General features: G+C 40.7%; 1 protein-coding gene across 21 annotated transcripts; it reads left to right on the top strand.

Moving 5' to 3' along the window:
* Positions 1 to 5,546: 5,546 nt before the first annotated feature.
* On the top strand, positions 5,547 to 20,155 carry LOC121651872. 21 transcript variants are annotated; one of them, XM_042004310.1, is made up of 22 exons: positions 5,547 to 5,824; positions 6,793 to 6,929; positions 7,331 to 7,490; positions 7,732 to 7,924; positions 8,098 to 8,160; positions 8,575 to 8,634; positions 9,049 to 9,108; positions 9,523 to 9,582; positions 9,985 to 10,044; positions 10,459 to 10,518; positions 10,932 to 10,991; positions 11,406 to 11,465; positions 11,877 to 11,936; positions 12,351 to 12,410; positions 12,712 to 12,766; positions 13,702 to 13,809; positions 14,262 to 14,323; positions 14,726 to 14,785; positions 15,156 to 17,034; positions 17,169 to 17,282; positions 18,888 to 18,956; positions 19,100 to 19,574. In XM_042004310.1, the coding sequence occupies exons 2-22, from the start codon at positions 6,818 to 6,820 to the stop codon at positions 19,324 to 19,326; spliced, it is 3,642 nt and encodes a 1,213-aa protein (XP_041860244.1). In that variant the 5' UTR covers positions 5,547 to 5,824; positions 6,793 to 6,817; the 3' UTR covers positions 19,327 to 19,574. The 21 variants fall into 21 exon arrangements, with proteins under 21 accessions (XP_041860244.1, XP_041860255.1, XP_041860254.1 ...); XM_042004312.1 differs by lacking the exon at positions 5,547 to 5,824 and adding an exon at positions 6,318 to 6,590 and having other exon boundaries at positions 8,101 to 8,160; XM_042004309.1 differs by lacking the exon at positions 5,547 to 5,824 and adding an exon at positions 6,318 to 6,590.
* The last annotated feature ends 600 nt before the right edge of the window (positions 20,156 to 20,755 follow it).

Genomic DNA, 20,755 nt, shown 5'->3' with positions numbered 1-20,755 from the left:
CTATTATGTCGCTGCACCAGTCCAGAGGATGTGCTGCGCTCGCGATGAGAAGAGGAGTAAAACCGGATCATAAAACCCAGGAACACAGAAAAGGAATGCAAGTGATGGATGGCAAGACCAAGAAAAACAGCAGGAAACATAAAATGACCAAAGTCCAGAGATATCCAGATTCCACAGACTGTTTGTGTGTGTCGGACAAGAAAAAGCGAACAGGGAAACGGAACGTGGATTAAGTCCTAGGCCCGCAATGACTTTTTTCTTTTTTTTTTTTGTTTTGTTGTTTAAGGAAAACACAATTTGTCATACTTTGTCACACACATACAAATGTGTGCGTTTAACAAATACATATTGTCAAATCGTTTTCATACAATGTGTTTGTGGTATATAATCTTGTACCTTTTTACACTAATAAACATGCTACCATCACAACTCACACTTTTCTATTCATTCATTCATTCAGTGTCTTGTGTGCAAATGTTTGTGCTTTTCTTGGGTACTGTGCTTTCACTGTTACATCACAGTGTGTACTTAGCACTGTTCAGTTCTTGTGACAAATATATAAATAGGGTGGATGATATTGAATATCCCTTGATCACAGCCATTTTTTTGGTTGAATAAACAAATGTACCTAGGGTTCATATGAGTTGGATGTTGACATTTGTGGTACGATCCCATGACTGCGGGTTGGATGTTAATGCTTATGTTTTTTTTTTTTTTTTTGTTGCTACAGACTGTGACTGTTCCGTGACTATCGTACCAAGCACACGTGATCATTTTGCATGTGCAGCTTTTAAAACGAGGAAGTACTGTGAAGGTGTGAATAGACATGGCATACAGACATTATAAATACCAGCAGACTGAAAGAGCCGAGCAGGAGACTCCAGCAATGTCTATGCCTTCACCCTTACGTAACATACAGAAAAGAAAGAGGTGTGAAGCCAAAAATCGAGCTTACAATAGGTGGCCTATTGCCAAGGGCATCATTGCATCTGATGGATACGGGTTCCAGGACCAGGAGCAACGCTATGCAAACATGAGACCTGATGCATGGAGGGGAAACCAGTATATGTCTCAGGAACGGCCACTAAAATCGGACCAAACCCAAGATTGGCCAGCGAACGCTGGGAGGAAGAAACGCGAACACAAGCCAGACAGATCCAAAAAGGTCCGCAGGAACGTGTCTCATGAAATGCCTGGGTGCAGCTATTGGTCTCACGGTCCTGATTCCATAGCACAGCCCCACAGCCCCAGAACAAGCTGGGTCCAGTCGTCTATCCCTGGGTGCAGCTATCAGTCTCACGGTCCTGATTCCATAGCACAGCCCCACAGCCCGAGAACAAGCTGGGTCCAGTCGTCTATCCCTGGGTGCGGTAATTGGTCCCACACCCCCGATTCCACAGCACAGCCCAACAGCCGCAAAAGAAGCACAAACTGGTCTCCCATTCCAGGGTGCAGCAACTGGTCTCAGGACCCTTTTGTAAGAGCAGAGTCTTGCAGCCCCGTGAGAAGCAGCAACCGGTTTCATGGAGCCGAGAGCAGGGCACGGTCCCGTGACCCGAAACCTAGAAGCGAATGGCCTGACATCACGAAAAGCAGCAATCCATCACCCGTGCGCTCAAGAGCCAGAGAGCGATCTCGCAGCATGGGAAGATGTAGTCCCAGAGGAAGCAGCAACGATGGCAGAGGTCGGTCCCGTACCCGAAAACCAATAAGTGACTGGCCTCACATCACCAACCGCGGAAATCGATCACCTTCAAGCCCCAGAGCCAGAGTGTCATCTCACAGCCCCGGAGGAGATTACAGTCCCAGAAACAGCGGACAGGAGGCACGTATCTCGGTACATAGCCCAATGAGGCAGTGTGGTACATTTGCATCCAAAACAGATCCCAGACAGGACAGCCGCAGGAAGAATGTTCCAAATCCTGTAGGAAATGTTAAGAGCAACTCCAAAGGTCCGGCTCGCACTGCATCAACAAATACGATCCTCGATAGCTTTACAGGAGCAGAAAAGTGTAGCAGAGAGAAGACTGTCTCACAAACCAACTGCGGCTCCACGCAGTCCAAGCGAGTCCGGATACAAAGGTACACAAGCCATCATGCCAGCCAGGAACTTGAGTCATCTGAACACCACAGTCTTATCCTTAAGCCGTCCACTAGTAGGAAACGAAAGAGAGTTTGGAGGAACACCAAAGCGGAATCGAGTAGCGAGGACTCAGAGAGCAGCAGTGGCGAAGATGAAACCAGACGTTTAAGGCGCTCAGGCTGCTCTGGTAAGTCCAGCAGAATGTTGGAAAAACACAGAAATGATGACAACAGTACACGTCCCCAAGGCCTTGACAATACATCTTCGACGGAAAAGGCACCTGTTCCAGAGAGAATCCAACAGGGTTCCACCGCACGAGCAGAACACGAGACGAGCAGCCCTGGACCCGAAGGGTCACACTTGAAGAGCCAAAAACCTAAAAAAGCTGCAATGAAAATCTCGTCTCCAAAGGGAATCCAAATAAGTGCAACTGCCCAAGCGAAAAGGAGAGAAACCAAGCCTGGATCCAAAAGGTTGCTCAGTCAGAACCACACTCAAAGTAAAGTTTCTGAACCAGAATATAACGATGCAATAACCATTATTCCCAGAGAAACGTTTCCTTCACCTATAGACAGGCCAGTAGATCAGTCCCGCGATATGGGGGAAGAGACCCAAGAGGCCGTGCATGCTCTGCTAGACTTGAAACATGTTGTCCGTGGTTCCGGGGCTGCAGGCTTCACGAATGAGACCCACTGTCACCAAGCATCCTTTGTGGACAGCAGGCAACTCTCCTTATCCCAGACCTCCCCAGAAATTGCTGCGCCAGGATCGCGTTCGAGGGAGGTCTCGAGCAGATCCGAACAGGCTGCCTTTGCTGAACAGGATGGGAGTGGGTGTGTGAAAAGGTACGTATCATGCTCCTAAAAAAGCTTTCATTGATTCATGTTCGAATCTGATTTAGGCTTTTCTTTTTTTTTTTTTTTTTTTTTTTTTTTCATTTTTACTGATTTCTGCGCTGTCTTCTGTTTCTCTTTTTACTCCCTCTGTCCCGTGTCTCTACCATCTGTCATAGCAGGAATAGCAATGATGTCACTTTTGAAGGAGTTCAACCCAGTGTGCAGTCCATTTCCGAACAACATCCTTTGTCTCTCGGGCCAGGGCCCGATTCCAGTGGACAGGTCTCAGGCCACGCTGTCATGGAGGTCCCGAATAGATCCTTATGGGATTCCCCAGTGGAAATCAACAATGTGACGTACGTACGATGTACCACAAGGCTGTCAGTAATTCATTTCCTAATCAGATTATTTGTATTATTGATTTCTGTGTTGTCTATTCTGTTTCTCTCTTAACTCACTCTCCCCTTTCCTCTGCTTTCTGTCATAGCAGGAATCTTGAGGAGTTTTACATAGAAAGTTTCTCAAATACAGTCAACCAATGGCCAGAATCTGAAGTGGAGGATTTGGGTTGTTTCACATACAAAGAACCAGCCACCAATGTCATCCCAAACACAAATGGAAGAGCCACAAGTTCATCACCGACAACGGAAAGCCTCACCGGTCTCCACAGAGCAGCAGAAGCAGTAGAAATCCAAAAACCCAGTGTGCAGTCCAAGGAGTTTCATGTTGAGGACTACATTAGTTTCTCAAATACCCTCAGCCATGAGCCAGAATCTGAAGTGGAGGATTTGGGTTGTGTCACATACAATGAAGCAGCATCTGTTCCCACCAATGTCATCCCAAACACAAATGGAAGAACCACAAGTTCATCACCGACAACGGAAAGCCTCACCGGTCTCCACAGAGCAGCAGAAGCAGCAGGAATCCAACAATCCAGTGTGAAGTCCAATATCGAAATATATTCTTTATCGGACTCGGACAACAAATGCCAGGACATCCCTGTATCCCAACCGGCAACGATCCGAGTTTCGGGATTACCCATCTCAGTCAGAGCTACACAGGTATCCTCAGTTCCTAGCACCACTATAATACCAGCACAGACATACCCGACATTCAGCACCGACACCTATCAGTCACAGGGCCCAGAGGCCAAACCCTTACAAACTCTTGCAGGAGTAGAACCACGTGAACCGACCAAACAGTGCAATGCAGCGGACTCGCCAGCAACTCCTCAACCACAGTTTGAAGACACACTGCAAAACATTTGTAATCGTAGATCATCATCATCATCATCGTCATCGTCATCATCATCATCATCATCTTCATCATCATCGTCATCATCATCCTCACCATCCTCACCATCATCACCATCACCACCAGTGTCACCATCACCATGTTCACCATCAGCCCAACAGCAAACATTACAAATGCAGCAACCTTCAACATGTACCGCAATCCAGCAGCAACAGGTGTTACTTATAAGACCAGAAATGTCCTCACCATTCAAGAAAGCTACGTTCACACAGAGAGCTCTGGGGTCTACAGCTCCTCAACGACCAGAGTTCACACAGACCCAAGACTCGCCTACAGGTCTCCAGAACCAAGCAGTGTCTGCACAACAAGTAATGCCTGAGCAACAACAACAACAACAACAACAACAACAACAACAACAACAACAACAACAACGTTCAACATCACAAGGGAGTGATCAAAAGAAACATGGAGATAATGAAAATCAGCACTGCCACCAGCAAAACTCTACAACGCTTGAGTCTAAAAAAACATGGAAGTTGCTGCCAGAAGCCATTTTACGTATTCCCAATCTCAGCCCGGTAAAAGCACAAGCCACGTCTCACAATTTGACCACAGAGGCCTCGGGTGGTCAGCAGAGAATCACACACATATCTTCGCTACTGGCCATGATAGAGGAAAGCGTGAAATGTTCCGCTTGTGCAAAGACCTTCAATAGGGCCGTGATCGCCCACAATTACTTGATTCAGCTCAACAGACCGATCCAGTGTGTATGTGGCTGTGTAATCTGCCTAACCTGTTACCGCACACAACGCGGTTGTAACCTTCACCAGATTACATCTGCAAATGCGTCTGTCAACACTGTGGTGAGTGAGTTGGCCAGTTGTCCGTCTTTGGAACAGCTTGGGGAATGGGATCTGGAACCGGACAAGCAAGACTGGTTCTACTCACAGGAAGAAGTCAACAGTAATGTTCAGATGATTCTGGGAAGTGGCTCTCTGGGAACAGATCTTTTGGCATCTGGTATGTGTCTATTGTTCACATTTTGTCATTTTTGTATTCAAATTATTTTCATTTCCAAAGCCCTGCTTGTTACATTTGGTTATAACTTGTCCTTTTTTTTTTTTGTGTGTGTGTGTGTGTGTGTGTGTGTGTGTGTGTGTGAGTAGGCACATGTGGTATATGACACCAATTTTCAGGTTTACATACCAGCATTATAAGGTCATTCGGGATACCAGACCATTTTGAGTGGCCTCGTAATCCCAAAACATTTTATTGATATAAATATTGATTAATTCAAACTTATTTTTTTTTAATGAATGCATGATAACTATCATACACCCATTGTGAGTTAATATTGCTATTTGACTGTTATTACCTTTCCTACACTTTTTAAGACCTTAGCAAATATTGACCTCATAAACCATTTGTGTGTGTTTTTGTGTATGACAATTTTTTTTTTTTTTTTTTTTCATTTTTGGTTAAACATACACAATTCCGCCAATTTTCACACATTTGCCCGCCACTGGACACACAAAGACCCGCGAACGCATCAGATGACGCTCCAATCGCATATCTTTCAACTAGAACCCCCGCGAGAGCTCCGTAGACATAAATACCGCTGGATTGTACAACGTAACACTGAAATGAATAGGTAAGTACTTTATATGTGTATTAAAGTTACGATGCATGTCATTTTGAGTTCATAGAGGATTATATATGTACTAAATTATTAGAGTATTGACTCAGTGGGCAGACAGACAAAAAAATGTAACCTTACGATCAAATAACATAACTTTATGTGTCGAAAGCATAAAGTAAAACAGTGTTTTTAACATTTCCCTCATAGAATCAAATAAAATTACGGTAATTATCCGGCTGGAGTTTATTTCCTCAGTCTACGATCACATGTCTGACTGTGGACGCAAGCTAGCTGCTAGCTATAATATCAGAGTAAAATAGCTATCGGACGACTCCTAATTGTGAATAATACAGCGTTAAAGACCAAGCCAGGTTTCTGTTGATTTTTTAGCTTGAATATGGCTTGTAAAAAGCTGCACGCTGTGTACGTTGCCAGAACAAGTGAGTGACTTCATACATTTAACGTATTTATTATTTTATTATTATTTAATGTATTTATATGCATGTATGTTTAACTATGGGTGTATTGAGGCGCTTATATTAAACAGATATGAAGAGGGGCGTCGTGTCGTCAGGCAGTGTGCTTAAATCAGTGTTTCTTAAACTGTGTGCAGTCAGAGATCATCAGCTGTGCCGTGAAAAGTCATTTAACTGATTGCACTGCTCCGAGGGAAAGCTGCGCTCTGTGCCTTTTGTCCTACGAGGCTACTGTAATGCAACAGAGGGGATTGTGTTAAGATGCTGTTAAACGTTGTTCAGCAGTACAAAAATATCTGTTCGTAAGTGTTGTGTTGTGTTGTATTAAGGTGTTAGTTTACATTAGAGACTCACGGGAAGCACTTTAAGTTGTTTTGTGTGTAAAAAAAAAAAGAAGTTAAGATAAAAGTACGACGCTAATAGCGCTAGCATCCCTATGGGTTTTTCAGTGCAAATTAGCGCAATGCTAATCGTTATTTATGTGTTTTATGTGTATTAACATAGGTTACGTTTGATTGCCGGATCATAAATGGCTGCCAGAAGGCGAAGGAAAGCTCCTGTAAAGGATGCCATTGAACATGCTGTCAAGGGACTGGACAAGACAACACAGCTTGAGGTTAAATACATAAACTCTTTTAAAGGTATGGCATTTGTGTTTTAATTTGACTTTTTCATGATTGGTAGCTTTAGCAAAGCTTACATTTTGTTAGTACAAAGGCAGAAATGGAAAACAGCTCAGAATATGACAGCATGTTTTGGTCACATATTCAATAATCTGGACAGTTGTCATTGTATTGAGGGGCCTTGAAAGGCTGAATCTTTTTGCCAAATGTAGAGGACAAGAATGATGCACAAACTAAAGCAATGTTAGCAAAGTAATGTAATTTACTTTTGGAAAGTTTGTGCGTATGTATGTGTCCAACTTGATTAATAATATTCTGCCATATGGTTATTAATGTATGATGAAGTGAATAGCTCCTGCTTGTAGCCTTTCAGGAAATGGTAAAAGAAATAGAACTGAAAATTTGTTTACATGTACTAGGCCGAGGAGTGTTTTCCAGGACCATTTTCCAAAAAGGTGACTTTGTAGCAGAGTATAGAGGAGAGTTAATAAATGGAGAAGAGGCAGAAAAGAGGAGAAAACATAATCGTGCATGTGCTGTCTTCATGTACGATTTCCCCTGGAGGGAAAGGACTTGGTGGTAAGACATTGAATTTAACTTTTATTTTTCATGTTAAACAAAGTTAGCTGCTGTAGACATCAATAATGTAGTGCACACGTTAGGCAAGTTAGGTTCATCTCAATATGTTACTATTGAGGGCTTGTTTATTGTAAGAAAACTTCTAATCTTATCTGAATTTAATCTTTTTCAATGAGTGATGATGAAATGTTTTTAAATACTATCAACACAATTTTAATGAATTAATGATATGTTTCTGAAGTATTGATGCAGCTCAAGAAGATGGCAGCTATGGGAGACTAATTAATGATGACTACTGCCATCCAAACTGTAAGATGAAAAAGGTTGTGATACAGGACAAGCCACACCTTTTTCTGTTTGCACTGCAAGACATTAATCCTGGAGAGGAAGTAACATATGACTATGGAGGAAGTGACTGGCCTTGGAGAAAACAGGTGTGTCAAAATTAGTTGCTGAATGTCCCTTTTGATGTTTGTCTTGTTCAGGGCAACACTGCAGTCTTCCTTGTAAAACTGAGTTTGTATTTAAGTGATTTGTGGGAAACGTTTGTATTGTTCGCAAAAACATTTGTGACCCTCCCTCTCTCACTATCTCCATCCTTTTCTAGCAGCCCTCTGCTCCAGTTGCTGACCAGCAACAAGTCCAATATACCCCTGACCATCTTGAAAAGGTTTGTCTCTATACTCACACCTTTGCTTGGTACACATGAAGTGTTTTATGCTGGTAACTCCATGTGTGTTTGTGTGTGCATGGTCATGGTTTACTGGGTCATGATTTGGTATGTGGGGCCTCTGTATTGCTTGCAGTAAACTACAGTATACAACATCAACTGCCTTAGAGTGCTATGAATGAGGATTCATTCTTATTTTCTAACAATACTACATTTTTACCAACATGTGCAAGACCAATATGAAGAGACATATTGCTTTGGAAGAAAACAAAAAATGTTGTGATCCTGTTGTTCAGAAGTTCCCCTCAAATATAAAATGATATTTAAGATAAAACATATTTAAGTAACATCTGTATTTTTTGTGTTTGGCCCTCTCTCTCTCACTCTCTTAATCTTTCCATCCTTTTCAATCAGACCTCAGCTCCAGCTGCCATCCAGCAACAACGTCTGTGTACCCCTGACCATCTTGAAAAGGTTTGTCTCTATACTCACACCTTTGCTTGGTACACATGAAGTGTTTTATGCTGGTAACTCCATGTGTGTTTGTGTGTGCATGGTCATGGTTTACTGGGTCATGATTTGGTATGTGGGGCCTCTGTATTGCTTGCAGTAAACTACAGTATACAACATCAACTGCCTTAGAGTGCTATGAATGAGGATTCATTCTTATTTTCTAACAATACTACATTTTTACCAACATGTGCAAGACCAATATGAAGAGACATATTGCTTTAGAAGAAAACAAAAAATGTTGTGATCCTGTTGTTCAGAAGTTCCCCTCAAATATAAAATGATATTTAAGATAAAACATATTTAAGTAACATCTGTATTTTTTGTGTTTGGCCCTCTCTCTCTCACTCTCTTAATCTTTCCATCCTTTTCAATCAGACCTCAGCTCCAGCTGCCATCCAGCAACAACGTCTGTGTACCCCTGACCATCTTGAAAAGGTTTGTTTCTATACTCACACCTTTGCTTGGTACACATGAAGTGTTTTATGCTGGTAACTCCATGTGTGTTTGTGTGTGCATGGTCATGGTTTACTGGGTCATGATTTGGTATGTGGGGACTCTGTATTGCTTGCAGTAAACTACAGTATACAACATCAACTGCCTTAGAGTGCTATGAATGAGGATTCATTCTTATTTTCTAACAATACTACATTTTTACCAACATGTGCAAGACCAATATGAAGAGACATATTGCTTTAGAAGAAAACAAAAAATGTTGTGATCCTGTTGTTCAGAAGTTCCCCTCAAATATAAAATGATATTTAAGATAAAACATATTTAAGTAACATCTGTATTTTTTGTGTTTGGCCCTCTCTCTCTCACTCTCTTAATCTTTCCATCCTTTTCAATCAGACCTCAGCTCCAGCTGCCATCCAGCAACAACGTCTGTGTACCCCTGACCATCTTGAAAAGGTTTGTCTCTATACTCACACCTTTGCTTGGTACACATGAAGTGTTTTATGCTGGTAACTCCATGTGTGTTTGTGTGTGCATGGTCATGGTTTACTGGGTCATGATTTGGTATGTGGGGCCTCTGTATTGCTTGCAGTAAACTACAGTATACAACATCAACTGCCTTAGAGTGCTATGAATGAGGATTCATTCTTATTTTCTAACAATACTACATTTTTACCAACATGTGCAAGACCAATATGAAGAGACATATTGCTTTAGAAGAAAACAAAAAAATATTGTGATCCTTTTGTTTATTTGCCGTTGTTCTCAATAAATATAAAAGGAAATTTAGATAAAACACATTCAAGTAACGTCTGTGTTTTTTGTTTGGCCCTCACTCTTTCCATCCTTTTCAATCAGACCTCAGCTCCAGCTGCCATCCAGCAACAACGTCTGTGTACCCCTGACCATCTTGAAAAGGTTTGTCTCTATACTCACACCTTTGCTTGGTACACATGAAGTGTTTTATGCTGGTAACTCCATGTGTGTTTGTGTGTGCATGGTCATGGTTTACTGGGTCATGATTTGGTATGTGTGGCCTCTGTATTGCTTGCAGTAAACTACAGTATACAACATCAACTGCCTTAGAGTGCTATGAATGAGGATTCATTCTTATTTTCTAACAATACTACATTTTTACCAACATGTGCAAGACCAATATGAAGAGACATATTGCTTTAGAAGAAAACAAAAAATGTTGTGATCCTGTTGTTCAGAAGTTCCCCTCAAATATAAAATGATATTTAAGATAAAACATATTTAAGTAACATCTGTATTTTTTGTGTTTGGCCCTCTCTCTCTCACTCTCTTAATCTTTCCATCCTTTTCAATCAGACCTCAGCTCCAGCTGCCATCCAGCAACAACGTCTGTGTACCCCTGACCATCTTGAAAAGGTTTGTCTCTATACTCACACCTTTGCTTGGTACACATGAAGTGTTTCATGCTGGTAACTCCATGTGTGTTTGTGTGTGCATGGTCATGGTTTACTGGGTCATGATTTGGTATGTGGGGACTCTGTATTGCTTGCAGTAAACTACAGTATACAACATCAACTGCCTTAGAGTGCTATGAATGAGGATTCATTCTTATTTTCTAACAATACTACATTTTTACCAACATGTGCAAGACCAATATGAAGAGACATATTGCTTTAGAAGAAAACAAAAAATATTGTGATCCTGTTGTTTATTTGCCGTTGTTCCTCAATAAATATAAAATGATATTTAGATAAAACACATTCAAGTAACGTCTGTAGTTTTTTGTGTTTGGCCCTCTCTCACTCTCTATTTCCATCCTTTTCAATCAGACCTCAGCTCCAGCTGCCATCCAGCAACAACGTCTGTGTACCCCTGACCATCTTGAAAAGGTTTGTCTCTATACTCACACCTTTGCTTGGTACACATGAAGTGTTTTATGCTGGTAACTCCATGTGTGTTTGTGTGTGCATGGTCATGGTTTACTGGGTCATGATTTGGTATGTGGGGCCTCTGTATTGCTTGCAGTAAACTACAGTATACAACATCAACTGCCTTAGAGTGCTATGAATGAGGATTCATTCTTATTTTCTAACAATACTACATTTTTACCAACATGTGCAAGACCAATATGAAGAGACATATTGCTTTAGAAGAAAACAAAAAATGTTGTGATCCTGTTGTTCAGAAGTTCCCCTCAAATATAAAATGATATTTAAGATAAAACATATTTAAGTAACATCTGTATTTTTTGTGTTTGGCCCTCTCTCTCTCACTCTCTTAATCTTTCCATCCTTTTCAATCAGACCTCAGCTCCAGCTGCCATCCAGCAACAACGTCTGTGTACCCCTGACCATCTTGAAAAGGTTTGTCTCTATACTCACACCTTTGCTTGGTACACATGAAGTGTTTTATGCTGGTAACTCCATGTGTGTTTGTGTGTGCATGGTCATGGTTTACTGGGTCATGATTTGGTATGTGGGGCCTCTGTATTGCTTGCAGTAAACTACAGTATACAACATCAACTGCCTTAGAGTGCTATGAATGAGGATTCATTCTTATTTTCTAACAATACTACATTTTTACCAACATGTGCAAGACCAATATGAAGAGACATATTGCTTTAGAAGAAAACAAAAAATGTTGTGATCCTGTTGTTCAGAAGTTCCCCTCAAATATAAAATGATATTTCAGATAAAACATATTTAAGTAACATCTGTATTTTTTGTGTTTGGCCCTCTCTCTCTCACTCTCTTAATCTCTCCATCCTTTTCAATCAGACCTCAGCTCCAGCTGCCATCCAGCAACGTCTGTGTACCCCTGACCATCTTGAAAAGGTTTGTCTCTATACTCACACCTTTGCTTGGTACACATGAAGTGTTTTATGCTGGTAACTCCATGTGTGTTTGTGTGTGCATGGTCACGGTTTACTGGGTCATGATTTGGTATGTGGGGTCTCTGTATTGCTTGCAGTAAACTACAGTACACAACATCAACTGCCTTAGAGTGCTATGAATGAGGATTCATTCTTATTTTCTAACAATACTACATTTTTACCAACATGTGCAAGACCAATATGAAGAGACATATTGCTTTAGAAGAAAACAAAAAATGTTGTGATCCTGTTGTTCAGAAGTTCCCCTCAAATATAAAATGATATTTAAGATAAAACATATTTAAGTAACATCTGTATTTTTTGTGTTTGGCCCTCTCTCTCTCACTCTCTTAATCTCTCCATCCTTTTCAATCAGACCTCAGCTCCAGCTGCTATCCAGCAACAACGTCTGTGTACCCCTGACCATCTTGAAAAGGTTTGTCTCTATACTCACACCTTTGCTTGGTACACATGAAGTGTTTTAATGTTATCTGATGTCATACTGTCCTACTGTTACTGTGTAATGAAGATGACATGAGAAAAAAACAAAACATTGTGATCCTAGTGATTAGAGATCCTCAACAAATATAAAGTAATATTTCAGATGAAATTTGTTCAAGTAACAGCTGTTGTTTCTTTATATGTTTATGCACTCTCTGGCTTTGTGTCTGACTAAGCTATATGCTATGATTGTAGTACTGTTTTGTGATTTATTTTTGTTTTGTATGTTTCTGTAGGGACTAATGGCTGGATCCCTGCAACAAGCCAAGAAGCCTAGCGGGGATGATGATGGTGAGAAAATAGTTTCTTATGAACTATGATACAGGAAGGAAATAATTAATTCACTAGTGTTTTCAGCTAGAATTTTCTCATGCCTAGCTGGTCCCCAAATATCAATTTTTGTGTGTGTGTGTGTGTTGGGGGGGGGGGGGGGATTTACAGAAAAAAGTATTCCCCTAATTACAATGCTGATGCAAAATTGTGAGCTCTGTGTTTCCATCTGCACTACTGAAAATCACAGTTGCAATGTTCCTCTCCTTGAATGAATAGTGTAATGTATGTGCAAAGTGAGTGTTTGGTTGAGCAAGCATGAGTGAACAGTATGATGGAAGAAAAGGGGAAAAAGTTCACAAATGCCGTAACTTCTCAAGACCAATAAAAATATTTGTTGTTTCCCAACCTCCTGAAGAAAGTGGGGGTTAGCCCCAGTGTTAGCAAAAGTCGAATTCACTTTAGAAAGATCATATACAGTATTCTCACATATGTTCTGACATCAGTTACAATTACAGCTGTTCTTAAGTGCTTCTCTGTACCCTGCAGCTTCAGCTTGGCACAACAGCCCTACTTTTTTTCCTTAGCTTTTCCATTGATAAATGCCATAATTTTATAATATTTCATTATAAATGTCATTTACATTTAGTTTGATTGTGGGGGAAGCTTACTCAATCACAAATAGAAATAAATTCAGTAAAAAAAAAATAAAGCAAACATACCAAACATCTTCTCCACTTTGTGTGGCTCATATTAAATGAATTTTCAGTTGTCTTTCATTCCAACAAGGATAAACACAAACTTTTCTAAACATGCGTCTTACCCTATGCTTGTGGTCTGGATGAATATGTTGGTTGACATCACAAGGCTAGCTTCCAGCCTGGGGCTGTAATGGTAGAGGTTAGATAGTTACTAAATATTTTGTTTTTTACTAATCTTGTGTGTATTTTCTTTAGATTGTAGGACACATCATGTTATCAAAGAGGAGATGGACTCATTTGATAAATGTTCAGTTTGCCATGGACCATACTCCTCGCTGAAGTGGTGGGGGCTAAGATGTAAAGGTTAGTATAAAAATTCTTATAGGATTTAATGGAGATGTTTATTGTTTATTTATTTGTTTATTTTTATGGCAGCCAAGTCAAACAAATGTAATAGCTGGACAAAAGGTCTGACACTATCTACAAGAGTGAAACAGATTTTTCAGCATTTCAGATTTATGGGTATTGGTCGATGTCAAATATGCGCTCATATGAAAACATAAAATAAATAAATTCTTTGCAGGAAAGGATTCTTGGAATAGTTTGAATTTCTTTAAGTAGTAAAATTGACTAAAATGACAGCGGTGCATTGACAGTGTAAACTTCACCGGGAATTCAGTAGTTATAAATAAAAGTAAGAATGTTGGGTTATGTGCGTATTAGTCCCCAAAATCCAATAACCTGTACTGCTGTATCGGTCGGATTTTGTTAGAATTTGAATTTTGTCATGAAACACCATTTTGTTGTTTTAACAGATTGCACCACTGTATGGCATGTATACTGCTTTCAAACTAAACAAAAACAACACAAGTCTTGGGTAAGTGTTTTTTTTTTTTTAAACGGTTTGTGAAGAGGGTCTACATATTTATGACACCTCCATGTGTGTTTGTGTGTGCATGGTCACGGTTTACTGGGTCATGATTTGGTATGTGGGGCCTCTGTATTGCTTGCAGTAAACTACAGTATACAACATCAACTGCCTTAGAGTGCTATGAATGAGGATTCATTCTTATTTTCTAACAATACTACATTTTTACCAACATGTGCAAGACCAATATGAAGAGACATATTGCTTTAGAAGAAAACAAAAAAATATTGTGATCCTGTTGTTTATTTGCCGTTGTTCTCAATAAATATAAAATGAAATTTAGATAAAACACATTCAAGTAACGTCTGTGTTTTTTGTTTGGCCCTCACTCTTTCCATCCTTTTCAATCAGACCTCAGCTCCAGCTGCCATCCAGCAACAACGTCTGTGTACCCCTGACCATCTTGAAAAGGTTTGTCTCTATACTCACACCTTTGCTTGGTACACATGAAGTATTTTAACGTTATCTGATGTCATACTGTCCTACTGTTACTGTGTAATGAAGATGGAGGACCTGATATTATATTTCATGTGTGTCTGTATGTAGTCAGTCATGGTATAGGGGGGTCGCAATTTGGTGTGTGAGGTCTCAAAAAGGCCCACTAAACTACAGTATACAACATCAGATCCTAGCATGACATTAAATTTTGGGTTACATGACAAGATATGCCAAGATATGTAAAAAATAACAACGATAGAGATATACCCACAAGCTTCATGTTTGCATGACTCCATCATCTGCAAACCTCAAGGTCTCTTCTGTTTTCTTTGTATTTGATCAGAATGAATCCAAAATCAGTGAAGAGGAGGATTCAGATGATGAAAATGATGATCCAGAGTATGTTCCAGCCTCAGAACCTGACACAGAAGACGATGAACCGATGGCACACCTGGCAAACTCAAAATCTGTGGTTGCTGAGGAATTACTAATGGATAACCTTATGGACACTAATGACAGTAACATCAATGCTATTGAAAAAGGAGCAGACAAAACTTCTGACAGAGTCCCATCAACCACTGTAGCAGGAGGAGGCCATAATTTCTGTTTTTTTTGCAAAAAGGCTTGCTTCAAAATAGCCCGGCACTTTAAAACACATGAGAATGAAGATGCTGACATAGCAGAAGCACTTAGTCTCCCTGCAGGCTCAAAAATGAGGAAGGAGTTGCTAGAGAAACTTCGTAATAGGGGCAACTTTATGCATAACAGTCAAGTTCTGAAAAGAGGAAGCGGTTCACTTAAAGGAAAGCGAAGAGGCAAGGGTCGAAATAAAAACTATGAATACTGCATCCATTGTAAAGGAATGTTTTTGCGAACAGAACTTTGGAGACATATAAGAAGGTGCTCCTCAAAGCCAACGGACCTTGAACACCAAGGCAGAAAAAGAGTGCTTGGCCTAGCATCTGTGATGAAGTCTGCATGTTCGAGCATGGTTGGTGATGGGGTGCTAAAAATGTTAAGTCGTATGCATGATGATACGATTGCAAGTGTAGTTCGCAATGACTTTTCCCTTCTACGGTTTGCTGAATCCCTTTACAGCAAACACGGACATGACTCTGCAAAGCATGACTATATCCGCCAAAAAGTCCGTCAGCTCGGAAGATTCCTTTTGACTATTCGCAAAATGTCTCCAGTCCAAACCTTAGAGGATGCTATAAAACCCAGAAATTTCTTGCATGTGATAAAGGCAGTGAAAGAGACAGCTGGATTTGATGAGAATCAACACTGTTACAAAACTCCAAGCCTTGCATTAAAAATTGGACATTCCTTGTTAAAGGTGAGTGACATCATTCATTGTCATGCTCTCATGTCTGGAGATGAGGAGCTCATCAAAACCTCTGAGGCATTCAAGAAGCTTTACCAGGCAAAGTGGTCAGAGTATATATCACACAGTGCTTTGAGCACAATTGATGATCTAAAATACAACAAACCACGCAGACTACCGCTCACCGAGGACATCACAAAACTTCACAAGCATCTTGATCAAAATGCAGAGTCAGCAACCTCAGCTCTAAAGGAGCAGGCAACAGCACAGAACTATTCTAATCTTGCAAAAACAACACTGACTAAAATAGTCCTATTCAACAGAAGACGTGTTGGGGAGGTCTCGAAAATGAAACTGAGAAATTTCCTGGAACGAGCTTGCTCAGACACCCATGAAGAAATGGGACTGTCAGAATATGAACAGAAGCTGTGCCGCTATTTTGAACGAGTTGAACTGAAGGGAAAAAGGGGGAGAAAAGTAGCGGTGTTACTAACACCTGAAATGGTGAATGCACTCAGTCTGATGATTGAGAAGAGAAAGGAATGTGGTGTGCCAGATGAAAATGATTACTTGTTTGCAGTGCCAAAATGCCTGACTTACTATAGAGGACATCAAAGCCTCAGAAGGTTTGCAGACGAGTGTGGTGCAAAGAAGCCTGATTATTTGCGATCTACTCAGCTGCGCAAAGAAATGGCAACCACTTCGCAAATTCTGAACTTAAGAGACAATGAACTGGATCAGCTTGCTGATTTCTTGGGACACGATATATCGGTGCATAGACACTTCTACAGGCTGTCTGAGCCCACCATTCAAAGTGCAAAAATTTCAAAGTTGCTTCTTGCTCTGGAAAGGGGAAAGCTGCATGAACTGCAAGGAAAATCTCTTAATGAAATTGGAGGTATTCGTGTTCTAATTGGTTTTCATTTAAAATACTGCATGTTTGTTGCTTGTTTATTTTAACAGAACATTATCAAATAAATCTGATAAACAGAATACAGCCATTAAAATGGTAATTTCCCACTGTTTGTCTAGATTTCACACATGATGAGGATGAGAGTGAGGATGAGAGTGAGGATGAGAGTGAAGACGAGGAAAACCCAGCTGCAGACAGAGCACTGGATAAAGATACTCCTGATGAAGGCAATGGTAAGTAATCTGAAAGTCAAAAAAGAAAATGTTTTAGTTGTGTTGTTGCACATTCTTTAAAGTTATGTCAATCAGGTTTGCATCCAGCACCTGTGACCAAAAACAAAAGTAAGATTGAATTGTCTTAATAGACAGAAAGGAACAATAACTGACAGTTATAGAGAGACAGGGACATGGACAGAAAGGCAGGCAGATGGACAGACAGCGAAAGGCAGACACAGTCAGAGAGCAAGATTACATGTTACCTTCAGGAACCTCCCTGAATCACAGTTGTGGCAGAGCCGTCGTAGGACATCATCTTCAATAAATAAAATCTGATTTAATTCTTTAAAGTGTGATTTAAAGTGTTGTTTTATATGACCTAACAATGTGCTTTAAAGGTCCCATATTATACACTTTATTCCCAATCTGAGACCATTCATTAATATCTAAATGAAATATTTCCGCCATGGTATGGACAAATCGACCCTCAGTTTGAGTGCAGCGGCTTCTCTTCACCTCCCTCTTTTTAGCAGCTTCAGAAATGTGCCGTTTATGGTGGGCGGAACCCTGGTGGAGCAGCTCAGCTGTTGGCTCCGCCCATCGCATCGCCCGTCATGAGGTGATTGACAGGTTAGGCCTTAGCGGTTACTAGACGCTGATTACAGCGTAGTGAAGGATAAACAAACGCCGGAACACCGGAACCCATTCCTGAAGCCCCCATTCCCGACCCAAACCGCGACGCACGGAGAACACAGCTAGCTACGCTCACCAATCTGATGCACAATGGCACCGGATACAAACAGTAGAAACAGTGACTTGGCTACATTTACAACAGTGCTAATATATTTTCAAGCTATCAGACTAATAAGGCCGAAACGATAAAATAACTGCCAGCTCTTACCTCTCCAGCTGTGTCACGGACAGTTGGTATTGAACCTGGCTTCAGCTTCAAACGGTCGGCGAAGCCTGCTTTCCATGCCCCCATGTTGTGGAAACAGTCCTCTTTGAAATGCTGGCCACAGACATGCAAAACCTTTGGAAGTTTTCCAGGTACATTTCCTCCAAAAATAAAATTAATCCACTCAGTCCTCGTGGGTTCAGTGGATGGAAGTAAAAAAACTTTTTCGTGTTCATTTATGCAGCCACAAACAGAACAGTGCTTCTGTCGCTTAGCCATGTCCGCTAACGAGGGTTGCCGAAGAGGGAAAAACACTGGGCGCTAGGTGATTTTTAGAGGGCGGGCTTTGAGAGCCGGTAAGCGGGTCCATCGCTCTGTGGGGAGTGGTTATTGTCCCTTATGACGTCTTAACGTACACGCTTTCAAACTCGCTCACTTCAGCGCTTACTTCCCTAGAGGTGGAGCAGGGGGGAGAGAGAGCGCCTGAAAGAGTTTCACACTTACGGGTCTCCTACACATGCGGGGGGACCAGTATGACTGTTCCAAAACCATTAAAAAGTGAATTTTGCATAATATGGGACCTTTAAGATTTGTTTTTCAAAGGAGTGGGTCTCAGTTGTTGCTTTAAGGTTTTTTGGCTAAATGAAATTTGCAATTGTTAATATCATACAACAACTGTACATAGATAAAAATGCATCAACCATTTTCTCCTGTTACACTTTCAGATGACATTATGGACACACGTAAAAGGAGGTCTTCCACCAAGGCTGACAGACATATCTCTGGACACAATGGTATGGTCAAGTTGAGTTTTAATCACTGTGATTTCCAGGTTTTAAATAAAGCAACATTGTTACATCAGTTTTCTTGGTGCCAATACTGCAAGGTGCTTGGCTTTAAAATTGTAGCCATGCAATTTTATCATGTTTGTTTTCAGTGGCTCACAGAGGTAAAACCATGTATGCTAGAAGACCATGGACCAAAGCTGAGGTCACAGCTGTGATGAGGCACTTCAAATCTCATGTCATGAAAGGTTATATGGCATCTAAAAACGAATGTGAGGTGTGCAAAAGTAGTGAACCAGCTTTAAAAGACAGGACATGCCAAAATATTAGAGATTTTGTTCGTAACAGAGGCCTTATGTTTAAGCGTCAGTTGAATTAATATATATAATTAATTCATGAGTGCATCAACAATTCTAGTAGCTATGTCAGTCGTTCATAGTACAGTATGCACTTAAAAATGTTTCTTTTTCACCTTTATAACAAACATCAACTTGTTCATGTTGTTGTTTCATGTTGCTCAGCTTTGTTCAGCAGACAATGAACCTATACTGCTCTGTTCAGTTATACTGTTATTCACAAAATAAAGAGTCTTCAGAAAACTTAAACCTTTTCATTTATTTTAGTCTATTTTATAAAATTTTTTAAGTTTTTTGGCAGTGGCTGGAGAATGTACTGTATATGTGAAAGTCATCCAATCAATTCAGTTTCACCTCCATCTGTTTTACCTTTTGTGTTGTAGGACAAAGGGGGGAAGGAGGTAAAGGAGAAATTGAGGGAAAATAGAAACGGCTGATAAGAAAGCTAGCTGGTGCTAAGGGATAGAAGCGACAACTAGAACCATTTGACTACGCTGGAGGAAAGTCTAAATCCACCTGTTGTGGCAGCCAAGCTCTCTGCAAGGGTACAGTGTTGTCCAAGTATGATCGATATTGCAATTGAGGTACATGAAACTAAACAAATCAGATGTAGTGGTATAGTAGCCAATGCACAGTGGACTCGCTCATCTCGGCCTTCTTCTACTACCACTATTACCACTTCTTCATTTGGATTTCCAGCAGACTTAATGCCTGGAGGCACAAAGTGGCCTCTCAGAGAGGCATTTCACATCAGGCTGAACTGTTGGTATACTGGGAGTAAATGCAAAAGCAACTAATCTGCATAATGTTTCAGAATACACTGCACAAGCCAAATACAGGCAGATAAAATTATGGATTAAAATGATAAAAAATTAAGGAGTACAATAGTCTAGGATCCCTTGATTGCCAAACACTGCCAATCACTCTCCTACATAATCTGATTCTGACTGACACTGACAATACCTTGAAATGATCATATTGCCTAGTCCAAAGGCATAGGTGGGCAGATGGCCTGGTTGTAACATTTCCGCAGACTGGCACCAGGCCGTGGCCCACAGATTGAGAAACACTGCTTTAGAAAGATATATTTTTGTTTGGAAATGGCTTGGTGTTTCTTGTCAGGCTTGTGTTGAGGGCAGGGTCAATCTGCCCATCTCACTGTGGTGTGATGGCTGCACCTGCCATCCTTTAGCCTCTTGTTGCCACTTTCAGCAGACTGCTGCCTTTCTGGATACAAAGACATATAGTTTCACATGCATAGTATAAGGTTGTGGGATTGAGCAAACTATATTGGTATATGTAACTGTGATTTTACTTGTGTAATACTTACCTGGTTCCTCTGCGGGGGATTATTTGTATGTGCTTATATGTATGCTTAAGTTTACCTTATACTTACCTGTTCAGGTGATAGTTTGTTTCTATGGGGATGACATATGGAGCTCCTCACGTAGT

Source organism: Melanotaenia boesemani, chromosome 13 (assembly GCF_017639745.1).
Source record: "Melanotaenia boesemani isolate fMelBoe1 chromosome 13, fMelBoe1.pri, whole genome shotgun sequence".
Lineage (NCBI taxonomy): Eukaryota > Metazoa > Chordata > Actinopteri > Atheriniformes > Melanotaeniidae > Melanotaenia > Melanotaenia boesemani.
This window is presented reverse-complemented; position numbering and strand designations above follow the sequence as displayed.